Source organism: Heteronotia binoei, chromosome 5 (genome assembly GCF_032191835.1).
Source record: "Heteronotia binoei isolate CCM8104 ecotype False Entrance Well chromosome 5, APGP_CSIRO_Hbin_v1, whole genome shotgun sequence".
Classification (NCBI taxonomy): Eukaryota; Metazoa; Chordata; class Lepidosauria; order Squamata; family Gekkonidae; genus Heteronotia; species Heteronotia binoei.
In genome coordinates this window covers 33,281,405-33,296,623 of record NC_083227.1, presented here as the reverse complement: position 1 = coordinate 33,296,623, position 15,219 = coordinate 33,281,405, and the positions used below count along the sequence as shown (strand labels likewise).

The 15,219-nt window shown below is 43.2% G+C and overlaps 1 protein-coding gene across 1 annotated transcript; it reads left to right on the top strand.

Annotated features, from left to right (window-relative positions):
- The first annotated feature begins 250 nt into the window (after window positions 1–250).
- On the top strand, window positions 251–6,789 carry LOC132571925 (vomeronasal type-2 receptor 26-like). Its single transcript, XM_060238717.1, has 3 exons — window positions 251–457; window positions 4,859–4,985; window positions 5,879–6,789. Exons 1-3 carry the CDS (start codon window positions 251–253, stop codon window positions 6,787–6,789), a joined length of 1,245 nt encoding a protein of 414 aa, XP_060094700.1.
- Window positions 6,790–15,219: the final 8,430 nt, after the last annotated feature.

Here is a 15,219-nt window from a genome sequence, read left to right as displayed (position 1 = left end):
TCTTATATTTCATGCTTTGGAAATGAGCTAGTCTGAGGTTAGTACTAAGGAAAAGACCTAGAGATTTTTTTGTTAGCTGCAAAGGCCCTGAAAGGAAAAGAAGCAAGGTTTTTACATGTCAGTATTAAACAGCAGGTGAAATATAACCAACACATTATGTTGCAGTTTCCATGACATGATGTATTCAGACCTCCTGCCTTTCATATTTGCCATTGAAAAAATCAATAAACATTCCAGCTTGTTACCCAATATGACTCTGGGGTACAACATCTATGAGAACTTAAACAGGGCAAGATTTACTTATGATGCAGCAGTAGATCTCCTGTCTGGTGGACATAAGAATGTTCCAAACTACAGCTGTGGAGGACAGAATAAGCTCTTGGCTGTTCTTGAGGGGACCAACGCTGAAACCTCCACACAGATTTCAACCATGTTGAGCATCTACAAAATTCCTCAGGTATGGGACATATAGGGTGAGGGTGTGGATATGTTGAAGGATGCTATCCTAAGTCTAGTTATACCCTTCAATGGTTAGCTTCAATTGTGTGTGGCAAAAGAGACCCAATAGGTGCCTGTTTTAACCATTCAGGATTTTCTCGGCTGGCTTAGATTTCAAGCAGGCCTCTGGCGATGTCTAAGCAGATGCTCATTTTCCATCCCTTCACAGGCCTTTCTCCATTTGAAAAATCCCCTCTCAAACTCCACATCCAACTGTGAATGAAGGAAACTGACTCTTGAGAGATTATTGTAGCTAAACAGCTTCTCCTGTCTTTTACTTGAACTGTGGTTAAACTTGAGTTAAATTACTAGAAGAGAGAGATGAGAAATTTACATTCCATTGATGGGACATTCTGCAGAAATCCCATCCTCATTGCCAGTGTAATAATTCCACAAGCACACAGAGCCAAAAGGATTGAAAGTTTTATTGGAAGAATAGCAGGGCCTTTTCTGGCCTCTGCTGGAATACCAGCAACCTAGAACTAGAAGAGGAAGTGAACAAACCAAAGTATAGCACAGGCCTTTGGACCCCAAGGGTTCAAGGAAAAAGAGTTCAATACGGGAACATCACCAAATTCACAAGCAACCACGATATGACAGAACCAACCAGAGGACGGAAAGCAAATTTACTATGGGCACTGCAGAGATCCCTTGGAAAGATTAAGAGAGTGTTTTAATGAGAATTCTTAGTTGTGGAGGAAGCCATACAGATATATAGAACAGCCACTTTCCAACATTCCACACTTTAATGTGACCAAGAAACTTCACTGTTGGTAGAACTAAGAAGTTTGTTGATTTGCAGTCGTTCCACAAAACCTGGACTCAGCAGGGAGATGGATCAGATCCAGTTCCTCTGCAGTAGTCTTCCTGGGGTTCTGAGTTTTGAGAAGCAATGACCTACTTCTAACGGCCACTGGCAGGGACCATGTTGTAACTTTGTAAGCAAAACAAATTGAGAAGGATGTCCTCTGTGAGGAGAGTATCCGCATACAGACTGACTGTCATAATGATGGGCTTATTGATAGCTAAAGATATTAATATTTATATAATAGCAAATGTAAGAGTTTTGGATTGGATACAGAACCAAACACTGATCTCTTCCTTTCTTGACTAGATCAGTTATAGTTTGGCTAATCATGTGCTCAAAGATGAGACTGAGTTGCCTTTTTTCTATCGGATGGCTCCAAAGCAAGAATCCTATTTCATGGGGATTGTGAAGATGCTCCTGCATTTCAGATGGACGTGGATCGGTCTCATGGCTCCAGACAATGCCCAAGGAGAAAGATTCCTGAGGGCCTTGGCCCCTGTAGTTGTTAGGAGTGGGATTTGCATTGCCATCACAGAAAGCATCCCAGAATTTAACAAAGATCCCAAGAAGTTAATTTCCCACACATATTCAATTTTAATGCAGAGAAAATGTAACGTATTTGTTTACCATGGAGATTCCCATTCAACAATTGCACTTGGGATTTTGATCAGAGAAGCCGAAAAAAGAGAGAAATTCATTGTGGGAAAAGTCTGGATCACAGCAGTTTTGCACGATTTCAGCTTCAGGTGGTTTTTTTATATGTTTGATATCCAGAACATCCATGGTTCTATTTCCCTTTTGATCCATACAAACAAGAAGACCAAATATGACAATTTTATGTCCTTCCTCAGTACTCTCACTAAAATTGGAAAGGAAGCATTTCATTGTATTCATTCAAATGATGGGTTGTCTGTGAAAGGTTGGACAAGGTGCAGACAGAAAGAGGAACTGGAAATGCCACCCCAGGAGGAGCTTGAGAGGATCCTGTCTCAAGATAGCCACAGCATTTACAACTCTATCCAACTGGTAGCACATGCCTTAAATGACCTTTCCTTATACAGATCTAACTGGAAGTTGGGAAGACACTGGCTGGGATTTCAGAAACTGCAGCCATGGCAGGTATTTTTTTCTCTGTAAGAATATAGGAACATTTGAGGGGCACCAGAACAATAGTCTACCAAATCTAGCACCCTGTTTTCAACAGTGGCCCCAAGAAAACCACAGCCTACAGCTGCTGACTGCTTCTCAGCATCTGATAGCCAGAAGAAATCAACCTCTGAAGCTGGAAGCCCCCTTCAGCTATCGTGCTTAAAAGGCAAGAACTGCTGGCCTCCATCAATCTGTCCAACCCCTTTTATATCAATTTAAACTAGTGGCCACCATCACATCTTGTGACTGTGTATGTCAAGAGTCAGCTCTGTCTTGTTTGAAAAATCATGCTTTCTTTCTTCTTCCTTAAACTTATAACTACTTAAATTTACTTACTTAGTTTATTCCTGGACCTGCTGTAAACTAAGAAGCTCCCCGGTCTACAGGCCTTTTGCAAAGCTTACAGATGATAGATATCTGGAACTCCAAATACACAAAGCTGAAATCCCATACAGATTCCTGTATTTCTAAATTGCTGCTTTATATATCATTCTAGCTTCATTCTTTCTTGAGAAACTTCCACTCTTACAACAATTCAATGGAAGGACTTTATTTTGATGAGAACGGGGACATGGCAGTTGACTTTGATATTGTAAACTGGGTGGTGCTACCCAATCGAACTATTCTTAGAGTGAAAGTTGGAAGTGTGGAGCGATGCCCAGCCTCTGAAATGACATTTGTCATTGATCAAGATGCCATTGTGTGGCCCAGATGGTTTAATGAGGTGGGGAAAACATTTGTTTCTTTTTTTTCCCTTGTATCAACTCTAGTAATTTTTCAGGCACTTCTACTAAATTTGGACAGTCATGATCTTGGAAGTCACAAAGTCCAATTCATATTCTTCGCAGATCACCAAACCAGGCTCCGACCTGATCCTGACCTGCTTATCTTCACCAGTGTTGCTATACCAGATGCCTTCAAAGTTAGGTGTCAAATTGGTTGATGACTCGGGGAGTACTCCTTTAGACCAGTCACAGCCTGGGAACCGAAAACTTGGTTTCCACAGGAGTGGGCCTGGACTTGGTCTTCAACTGTCATATCTCCCCATGTAAACCATGCAGGATTTGGGCCCCACCAGTTCCTTAAATCCCTCTATTCTGTTCTCGGTTGCCCCTAAACCATTGCCTACAATTATTTAATGAAAAATGTGTAAAACAATGGGGTACGAAAAGCTAAAAAGTACTTTATTCTCCTCCCGAATGGTTTTCTTCCCATTCATCTGTGAGTCCTGGAACAATGGTCATCAGAGTATCTTGTGAGGGGTGGTGGATAGGGGTATGCCAGCCTATCAGATCATCCTTTGATCCAGCTTTGTGGTCAGCACACAGGAGCCTCTGGTAGCTTTGACAACAAGTCTCTGTCACTTTCAGCTGGGAGAGAAAGAACACAAATGGCCACAATGGGAAGAGTGCAAACAGCACAGAGTACAAGACCTAAGTGAGAGCTCCCCCCATACAGGAACAGGGGAAACAAACTAGTTTTTGAGGGATCACTTACTGGTATACACATATATATCTACCATTCCACAACTCATATGATTTTTCACAATACAAGAACTTGTGGGCACTCAATGAAATTGCTGAGCAGTTGGGTTAAAACAGATAAAAGGAAGTACTTCTTCACCCAAAGGGTGATTAACATGTGGAATCCACTGCCACAGGCAGTGGTGGAGGCTGTAAGCATAGACAGCTTCAAGAGGGGATTGGATAAGCACATGGTGCAGAGGTCCATCAGTGGCTATTAGCCACAGCGTATTGTTGGAACTCTCTGACTGGGGCAAGTAATGTTCTGTATTCTTGGTGCTTGGGAGAGGCAACAGTGTGAGGACTTCTAGTGTCCTGGCCCCACTGATGGCACCTGGGTTTTTTGGCCACTGTGTGACACAGTGTTGGACTAGATGGGACATTGGCCTGATCCAACATGGCTTTTCTTATCTTCTTGTACACAAAAAGAGCATATGTCTCCTTTTTTCAGTCCTAGCCCTGGCATCAGGATGCCCAGGGCTGGCCCTACACTGTCTAGCACCCTAGGCAAGGCTAACTTCTGGTGCCCTCCCTGCACTGTAAATGTCACTGAGTCACATGAGGGGTGCCCAATTCAACTCACCCAGAAGTCCAGCACCCTAGGCAATTGCCTAGTTTGTCTAGTGACATGGTCAACCCTGAGGACTCCAATCTTTCTTTTGCCCTTGTCTGGCCATTGCAGAGCAGCAAAAGTGTGTACCCCAAAGCAGAGTCCCTTCCACATAGCTGTGGATAAAAAATGTTGTCCTAAAAGGGGATCTGGTTCACAAGAGGATAAATTCTGAGTTGGGACTAGGCATCCTGTTAAACGATCTCTCTCACACAAACAAAACAAAGCCCCTAACACATTTTTTAAACTTCTCCTTGTCTTTGTACATAGACTCTGCCTTGTTCTAGGTGCACTGAGGTTTGTCCTCCTGGATACACTAAGGTCATCAAGGAAGGAGAACCTATTTGCTGCTATGACTGTTCTCCCTGTGGGGAAGGGACAATCTCCAATCAGGAAGGTAGGTCAGACTACAGGGAGAAGATGGGGCAAAAATAATGCTTACATCCCAGGTTCATTTGGTCCCCTTTGGTTCACCAACAGAACTATTCCACCAGGCCTATGGCTGAGGGTTCTGATTGAGAGCTTTATAGACCTTGCAGGACAGAATTCTTCTCCCCCCCCCTTATTTTTCCACCTCCCCTATACTGAATTTACCCCCAGAGAGGTGAAAGGTTGAGTTGAGCACCATCTGACTTGTGATGCACTGTTTGTGTTTTAAATTATTTGTAATAGTTTTTATGATAGTTATGTGCAGAATTGTTTTTGAGCAGGAATGCACAGGAACTCATATCTCGCAGGCTTGGCATCAGGGGGTGTGGCCTAATATGCAAATGAGTTTCTGCTGGGCTTTTGCTACAAAAACACCCTTGGTTATCTGTATTATGTTGTGACCCACCCTCAGTCTTGCAGCAATAGGGGAGAGAGGGCTAAAAGTCAAAGATAATAAATATATACTCCCAGTTATTCTACTACAATCAGGACTACATGTATAAAGCACCTTAAACCAAGTCAGATTTTTGGAACATTTTGCCTGCACTTTCCGTACTTTGATTGGTATTTGTTGTCCAGAGCCTGAGGGTTATATAAGCACTATTATCTGATATTCTTTTGGCTTGTGAGGCCAATGATTAAACCCAAGACATCCCACAATGAAGGCAGGCAGACTGAAACTGGAAGATTCTCAACATCCCTTTTAGGCATTGTTAGTTCCTGATTTCTCCCACCTCCCTACCTTGACTTGCTTTTCTGGCATGTAAAGATGTGCCTCTGAATATATATTTCCAATGAATGTAAATACACAAGACTGTCCCATGTAAAGTAACTGTGCTAATACTGAATATGTCCTTTCAGATGCAAGTCATTGTGAAAAATGTCCAGAAGATCAGCATCCAAGCATTATCCGAGACCAGTGTGTTCCCAAGCATATCTCCTTCCTGTCCTATGAGGAACCTTTGGGGATCATCCTAAATGTACTTACTCTTTTCTTCATCCTAATCACAATTTTTGTTTTGGGAATTTTTGCTAAGTACATAGAAACACCAGTGGTCAAAGCCAACAATCTCAGCCTCTCCTATATTCTCCTCGTCTCCCTCCTACTTTCATTTCTCTCCACTTTTCTCTTCATTGGTGAACCCCAGAAGGTGACCTGCCTTCTCCAACAAACTGCCTTCAGCATCATCTTCTCCATTGCTGTCTCTTCTGTGTTGGCCAAAACTGTCACTGTGGTGGTGGCCTTCATGGCTTCAAAGCCTGGGAGCAGGATGAGGAAATGGCTGGGAAAGAGCTTGGCCAACTTCATTGTCTTTTTCTGTTCCAGCATTCAAGTGGGCATCTGCACACTCTGGCTGGGCATCTCTCCCCCCTTCCCAGACTCTGACAGGCACTCCCAGTTGGGACAGATCATACTGCAATGTAATGAAGGGTCTGTGGCCATGTTTTATGCTGCCCTTGGCTACACGGGCTTTCTGGCCGCCATCTGCTTCACTGTGGCTTTCCTAGCCAGGAAGCTGCCTGGGGCGTTCAATGAAGCCAAGCTGATCACCTTCAGCATGTTGGTGTTCTGCAGTGTTTGGGTGTCCTTTGTGCCCACCTACCTGAGCACTAAGGGGAAATACATGGTTGCTGTGCAGGTCTTCTCTATCTTGGCCTCCAGCTTGGGTTTACTGGGCTGCATCTTTCTTCCCAAATGCTACATTATTATACTGAGGCCTCATCTGAATACAAAGGAAGATCTAATGATGAAACATAAAGATGAAATATGATTGAGTGCATTCTTTTAAATATTTGTAATCTGTGTCCACACCATTATGAATCCAATATACCTGGTCTTGAGAGTTTGCTTTCCTGTTTTTATTTGATCAAATCTTACTTTTATACGCATTAAAAAAGAAACTAGTGATGCAGAATGATGGAGAATGTATAATGACATTAGGCATCTGTAGGCCATTTTGTTTTAATGTTTAATGTGTATCCTTTAATTTAGGGGTGTCAAACTGATTTGTTATGAAGGCTGGATGTGACATAAATGAGACCTTCTTGGGCCAAGCCATTAGTGTCGTACAATGTAATACCAGGTAGCAGAGATAATTTATAAAGGACACAGACAAACACAATTAAAGATTTAAAAAAAAACCTCTAACAATCTCTGATATCTGGCAGCTCTTGCTCTGAATTATTACATCAAAGTCTGGAGACAATGTGCTGTAGCAATCTTGAGTAGAAGAAGAAGAAGAAGAATTGCAGATTTATACCCCGCCCTTCTCTCTGAATCAGAGACTCAGAGCGGCTTACAATCTCCTATATCTTCTCCCCCCACAACAGACACCCTATGGGGTGGGTGGGGCTGAGAGGGCTCTCACAGCAGCTGCCCTTTCAAGGACAACCTCTGCCAGAGCTATGGCTAACCCAAGGCCATTCCAGCAGGAGCAAGTGGAGTATGCTGTTCAAGTGTTGTTCAGATGTGTATCTGTAAACTGCAAATCTAATTTTGATTTACTGACATTCATTACAGAAATCTCATGGCCAATGCTTTGAGCCTAAGACCCAGAGGAAAACATGAAATGGATGGGCATTGTGAACTTTTGTACATGTTGTTTCATGTGCTTGTCAGTCAATGGAGAAAACAAAGGCTTTGCTCTGTAGCTTGATTGAGCAAGCCTGGCAAAGCAAGCTGTGATGTGGAAGGAAGCAGGCAACAGGAGGAGTTGCTAGCAGGCCTGATAGCAGCCCTCTGGGGGGCTGATCTAGCTCATGGGCTGCATGTTTGACTCTTCTGCGTTAATCACTACCTGATTCCAATAGAGTTGTTTGAATGTGACCTAATAAGTTCATGGTATTGTTTTGTCGGCCTTTGGAGAATGTCTTTATTAAATAGTTTCATGATGCTTGGAGATTTCTATTCACTTCTTTGGGATCATCTCAACAAGCTCTTCTATGTATTGGTAACATGATGGCCCAAAGTGCAAATCCCATCCACAGCCTTCCTTCTTTGCTAGACACTTAGAAGTTTACAGTAGCCATCCTGCTACCTTTTAAACAGGGAAGTTTACAATTACTATCTTGGGGACCCTGATTGTGTTGAAAGCAGGGGGTTTTTGAACAGGAACATTGTTCTGGCTGGCTTGGTGTCAGGGGATGTGGCCTAATATGCAAATGAGGTCCCACTGAGCTTTTTCTACAAAAAAAGCCCTGTGTGAAATAAAAAAGCCCTTGTTGGAAGGCAACAAAAATGGTTTCAATTTATTAGTTAAAGAAAATGTTTGTAACTTTCCAAACTTAACAAATGTGTAATGTTTTGCCACTGAAACAATATCACAAGACTTCTTTTCTTCTGAACTGGCATGAAATTTCACAAGAGTTTTGTGTTTTTGCTAGGGTTGCCTAGTCCAATTCAAGAAATATCTGGGGACTTTGGGGGTGGGACCAGGAGACATTGGGGCGGAGCCATGAGCAAAGTTGGAAGGAAGAAGTACAATTGAACTCCAAAAGGAGTTCTCATCATCACATTGAAAGGGACTGCACACCTTTTCAATTGCTTCCCTCCATTAGAAATAATGAAGGATAGGGGCACCTTCTTTGGGGGCTCATAGAACTGCCCCCCCAGTCCAATCCTGTTGAAACTTGGAGGGTATTTGAGGAAAGGCATCAGATGCTAAGCTGCAAATTTGGTGCCTCTGCCTCAAAGAACACCCTCCCCAGAGCCCCAGATACCTGTGGATCAATTCCCCATTATTCCCTATGAGAATCGTTCTCCATAGGGAATAATAGAGTTCCCAGTAGACATTTCCTCCCCCCCCCGCTTTCTAAAGTTGGGGGAGGGCCTCCAAACTGGGGAATCCCTTGTCCCCACCTGAGAATTAGTAACCCTCCCTCCCTCTCTCACACACATGAACACACAAACACACACACTTACTGGGTCTGGTTCCTCCACAATGGCATCTGAAAAGAACAGGGACTAGGCTCCTCTCTTTTCACACACTCTAACTTGCTCTGAAAAGAAAAACAAAACAAATGGAGGGGCTGTTCTCTGACGAAGCTGCTGCTGACCCTTCCCCATTAAGTGCTTCTTGTTTCCTGCTTCCTCTCAACTTTAAAGGCACACATTTTAAAAACGGACCTGTTTGCAGGTTTCTAAACCTGCCAGAGCTCTAGAAGTACTTGGTGGCTGTGGGAGCAGGGCTTCCCCCGCCAGCCAGCTGGGGGCAGGGGGAAGCCTGTAAAACCATGGGATCCCCCATTGGAACCTGGGGATTGGGAAGCCTAGTTTTTGCAGCTATTTACCTAGTCAAAACAGGCATCCATCCTCTTCAAGAGGACAGGATGAGTATGGGAATGTAGATGTGAAGACACAGGTTGTAGTCAGGAGGTGCTCTTGGATCACTGCTGGGTAACCAGGTGGCTCCAACAACAAAAAAAAACCTCAGGGTGAAACCTTCTATTCACTACTCTAACAAAACATTTATTACAAGAAGATTATTATATGGTAATGTAAAATACTCTATATGTTGCAGGATTTATAAATTTTACAATTCATTCATTAACGCCCTTGACAAGGATCCATAAAACAAATGCACTCTCAGGTGCAATAAACATTCCAAAGAGACTGATGAGACCAATTCTTCATTTAGCACTTGCTGAGAACTCTTCAAGTTACATCATTGATGCAGAAAGCATATTCTGAAAACATCCCTTCCTCAATTATACATCCCTGTTTTGACCTACAGTAATCAAATAAAAACCAGACTTCGGGCTCTTTTCAAAAAATAATAAATTGCAGCTCTTCCATTTGTAGCTCTTCATCACAACAACCCTCCTCCTTTTAAAAAGGTATGAATTCAGAGGGGTACAGTCACCTGCTGCTGCCAAGCCGATCAATATGAATTGAGGATTTCAAGAGTTCAAGAATTCAAAGACCATACTGCCAAACGGCCAGTGTCAGGAATTACAGGCAAATTACTTAAATGAAGATTTTTCAAGCCTATTGTGTATATTTTGTATCAAAATAGTGTAAATGCAAAAATTTTCAAAACATTTCAAACATAGAGAGTAAAACACTTTCAAACAGAGACGCAGTCTCAAAAAAAAAAAAGTCTATATAACCCCCAGGAGATTAAAAGTTCATTCAAACATTCTCTTTATACAAACTCCTGTGGATCAAATAACATGACTGTCCCTCGCAAACCTGCCACACCACACTCACAACGGGGCTGCTAGCTGGCTGTCATTTCACAAATTCATTGCTTCCCCCAGGCTCTGGAACAGGAACTCAATCGTATCAAAACTGTGCAAAACAATTAAGTATTTCTATATTGTTTAATACATGTAAATATTTATAATATCTCCCACATTGGGACTTACCACTGCTTTCAGCAAAATCACACTTCATCGAGTCAAGGAAATGCTGGCCTCTTCTGGAAACTCAGGAAGAGCAACAGAAGATCTCCCATTCTAAATACAAACCCATTGATTACAGCTGTAACAAGCACCACTTCATTTAAAGGGATATACATTAACAATTCTTACAAAAGAGCTTAAAAGACAATACTACAATTAGGCAAAATTCTTTCAAAAGGGTTATAACCAGCAATGTCTTACAAGAAAGCTATGAAAGCAACACTGCATTTAACCAAAAATCTTACAAGGAGGTTATAGCAAGCAACATTTTATTTAAAGAGATATGCATTGTTACAGAAAAATTGAGTAATCTAGGTTTATATTAAGACCCTTAGGGGCTATAGAATCCAATTTAAGGGTCCAATATGCTTCTTTCCTTAGCAAAGTATGACAGATATCCCCCTCCTGGCCCTGTTCTCCCTCATATTTACATAAAACAAGAAACTTGAAATCCTCATCCCCGTGTCCTATTTCCATAAAATGGTTCACCAAGGGGGCATTTGGGACTGAGTGACAGACCCTGGATTTATGTTCACAAATCCTGGTTCTTAAAGAGTGGGTAGTGCTTCCAATATACACCTGTGGGCATCTACATACCAGACAGTCCACCACTCTGCATGAGGAACAATTGCTGCATGTCCTTAAAGGAATCATGATCCTGTTAGGACTTCTAAATAACTTAGTTTGTAAAGCCTGTGGGCAGATGGAACAGCAGGATTTGGGCCTACCAGTTCCTTATATCCCTCCATTCTGTTCTCCAATTATTTAATGAAAAATGTGTAAAACAATGGGATGGGGAAAGCTGAAAAGTTCTTTATTTGCTTCCCAGATGGTTCTCTTCCCATTGATCTGTGAGTCCTGGTATTTGAGTTCCAATGGACATTAGAGTATCCTCTGAGGGGTGGTGGGTAGGGGTATGCCAACCTATCAGATCATCCTTCAGTCTTGCTCCGTGGTCAGCAGACAGGAGATTCTAGTAGCTATAACAAGTCTCTTGATTACTTCCATCTGGCAGAGAAAAACACAAATACCTGCAATGGGGACACTCCAAGCAATACAGAGAACAAAACCTAATTGAGAACCACATACAGGACTCAATGGGAGAAACAGAAACTACCCCTTGAGGGCTCACTTAGAAGTACAGACATATATATCTACCACTCATATGATGCATATGTAATCAACACATGACTCTGTCAAGCAATGTTTTATCTTTCTATGACTGTCTATGTTTATCTGAATATAACTGCCATGCCTTAAAGATATTACTAACCCTGAACTAAGGCACATCAAAGTAGAGAGTTAGCTGGCGCCTCTTTCGCACCTCTTTTGCTTTTACTAACAAATGCAGGAATTTGTTCTTTGAAGATAAAGCCTCCAGGGACAGTTTCCCAGGCCAGGCCAGGACCCAGGAAGAATAACCACAGGGGAGATAAAGAAGTTACTGTGTGAATTTTCACACATGAATACAGGATTGTTTAGCAATTGTAGCAATGTTTAGAGAACCTTTGATGTGCCATCCTTAAGTATTCATTCTACTGCTACTCTGTATCAGTTCCAATACCTGGCTCAAGAGAAGCACATGGATTATCAATAAACCATACTTTGTTTCAACTCAAGGACTGGTTACTTTGAAATCTGCTTGCCTGACAGACTCTTTAGACATTGTTTCCTATCCTAGATCTGGCATCAGGACTCCAATTCTTCTTTGAGAGCCAGCTTGCTATAGTGGTTAAGAGCTGCAGATTCTAATGTGGAGAATGAGGTTTGATTCCCCACTTCTCCACATAAAGCCAGCTGGGTGACCTTGGAGTCAGTCACAGTTCTTTCTCAGCCCTCACCTACCTCACAGGGTATCTGTTGTGAGGAGAGGAAGGGAAGGCAATTGTTAGCCACTCTGATACTCCTTCAGGCAGTGAAAAGAAGGGTATAGAAATCAACTCTTCTTTTGCCACTTGATCTGCCATTGAAGAGAAGCAAAAGTGTATACACAAAAGAAGTGTCCCTTTCTTCACAACTGTGAATAATAAATGCTGTCCTATAATGAGGTCTTGTTCAAATGAGGATGAAATCTGAATTGGGACTAGAGATCCTGTTGAGTTGTTTCTAAGGACAGACCTCTCACACAAAGAGAACAAAATTCCTGAAACACTTCTTGTAACTTCTTGTCTTTGTGCTTAGACCATACCTCCTTCTCGGTGCACACAGATCTGCCCTTCTGGGTACAGTAAAGTAATCAAGGAAGGAGAACCGATTTGCTGCTATGACTGTTCTCCATGTGGGGAAGGGACAATCTCCACTCAGGAAGGTAGGTCAGACAACATGACCCCAGCCCTAGGGAGGGGAGGGGAGGGGACAAACAAACAAACCAGGATTCAGTTTGTCCCCTTGGCTAACCATACAGTCACTCTACAGCAATCAGGACTATATGTACAAAGCACCTTATGCCAAGTTAGACTTTTGGATCATCCTGCCTGCATTTCCCTTACTTTGATTGAACATATATGAACATATGAAGCTGCCTTACACTGAATCAGACCCTTGGTCCATCAAAGTCAGTATTGTCTACTCAGACTGGCAGCGGCTCTCCAGGGTCTCAAGCTGAGGTTTCTCACGCCTATTTGCCTGGACCCCTTTTTAGTGGAGATGCCAGGGATTGAACCTGGGACCTTCTGCTTACCAAGCAGATGCTCTACCACTGAGCCACCGTCCCTCCCTGATTGGTATTGATTGTCCAGAACCTGAGGGTTATATCAGCACTATTATCTGAGATTCTTTTGGTTTGCGATGCTAATGATTAAACCCAGGATATCCCACAATGAAGGTGTGCAATCTGACTCTGGAAGTTTTCCATCTTCAACCATAACAATGTATTGTTAGTTCCTGAATTCTCCCTTTTCCCCTTGTTGTCCTGCTTTTCTGGCATTTAAGAACATGCCTCCAAATATATATTCTCAATGCATGTAAAATAACAAACTTTACTGTGGAAGAAAAGTAACTTATTGAACTTAATATTGTCCTTTTCAGATGCAAGTCATTGTGATAAATGTCCAGAAGATCAGCATCCAAACATGATCCGAGACCAATGTATTCCCAAGCATATTACTTTCCTATCCAATGAAGAACCTTTGGGGATCATTCTAAATGTTCTTACTCTTTCCTTCATCCAAATCACAAGTTTTGTTTTGGACATCGTCATTAAATACTTAGAAACTCCAGTGGTCAAAGCCAACAATCAGGATCTATCCTACGTTCTCGCATTTAGCGTTTGCTACCGATATTCCGCGGAGCAATTATGTCCGGACCATTTCCCTCGTTTTCGCACTATTGTCTCTTTTGCGGAGTCGCTTTCCATGAAGCCCCGGCTCAAATCGTTTTCACACTGGCATCGACTTGACTTCAATGCCATGTCAATCATTTTTTTTAAGCGCAATTCCAGTTGCGTAATTTCGTAACAACGAAATAGAGAATCCCTTTTTTTTGGCGGGCAAACCATCATGTGACGCTTCTGGTTAAGTATTGGCTGCAGCAGCAGCATCCTCCACACAGCCATGTATCGTCAGAAGCATTCACAATAGAGAATCTTGATAACAAGACTATGGCGTTGCTTTATTCAGCAGTGGAGGTTCTGCTTTTGTGCCTCTGCGCCGGACGCCAACTCTTCTGCACCGGAGGCCAACTCCTCAAGGATTATTCATTGAGATCTCGGAGACGGAATCCTCTCCTCTCCTCTAAAAAGTCTGACGGCCGGCTTGGACTGATTAGAGGTGGCACTCTCCGCCAGGAACTTAGATGGCACTATCTTGCCGGAATGCGGTTCTCACCCAGGTATTGGGTGTACCCCAGTGAAGTGGGCTGGTGGGAGAACTTTGTGCTTGTCTTCTGGGGTGACGAGCAATGGCTTTATAACTTCCGGATGACCAGAGGAACCTTCCTGGAGATTTATGCCGCTGTGAAGGACAAGCTGGAAAGGCAAACCACACGGATGAGGTCTCCAGTCCACCCTGAAAAGCGGCTCGCGGTAGCGCTATGGTACCTCGCAACCGGATGCGCCTATCGGTTACTGAGCACGCAGTTCGGGATCGGTGTTTCCACCATTCATGGGATTGTGATGGAGGTCTGCGAAGCCATCGAGACCCGTTTGTTTTCAAAGGTCGTGTGCCTCGGTGACGACATTGGAAAGGTATGTATGGGGTTTTTTTCTGCTTTTCTTCCCTAGTTTTGTGTTATAGCGCAATATCGATATATATGACTATGATGTGACTTCCTATTGCTAATACACTGGGCGTTGCATTAACCGTGACCAGATCCACTGAACTCCATTTCTCAACAGATTATGGATGGGTTCGGGAAACTCGGTATGCCGCATACGATTGCTGCTGTGGATGGGTCGCATATCCCGATACGGGCGCCTGGGGGGAGAACTAAGGAGTTCTGCAACCGGAAGAAGTTCTGTTCGGTGATCCTCCAAGGCACGGTTGATCACACCGGACACTTCGTAAATGCAGAGTTCGGCTTCAGCGGCAGGACCAACGATGCCTTTGTGTTCGCAAACAGCCATCTCTACACCGGCAATGATGCAGGCCTCTTCGTTCCAGGGAACCCCAAGGTGACTTTGGGAAATGTAACCATCCCTGCGCTTATATTGGCCGATGGAGCGTACCCCCTTAGGCCGTGGCTAATGACCCCGTTCAGGAAACCGAACGGGGCCGTGCAGAAGCACTTTAACAAGAAGCACGCCAGGGCCAGGAATGTCGTGGAGTGTGCTTTCGGGAGACTTAAGGCTCGTTGGCATGTCC

Bases quoted from the DNA above. Each gene is read 5' to 3' on its own strand.
- LOC132571925 (XM_060238717.1), top strand. From the start codon at position 251: ATGACTCTGGGGTACAACATCTATGAGAACTTAAACAGGGCAAGATTT. The intron at 458-4,858 runs GTATGGGACATA...CTTTGTACATAG, and splicing joins GCATCTACAAAATTCCTCAG to ACTCTGCCTTGTTCTAGGTG. The intron at 4,986-5,878 runs GTAGGTCAGACT...ATGTCCTTTCAG, and splicing joins GACAATCTCCAATCAGGAAG to ATGCAAGTCATTGTGAAAAA.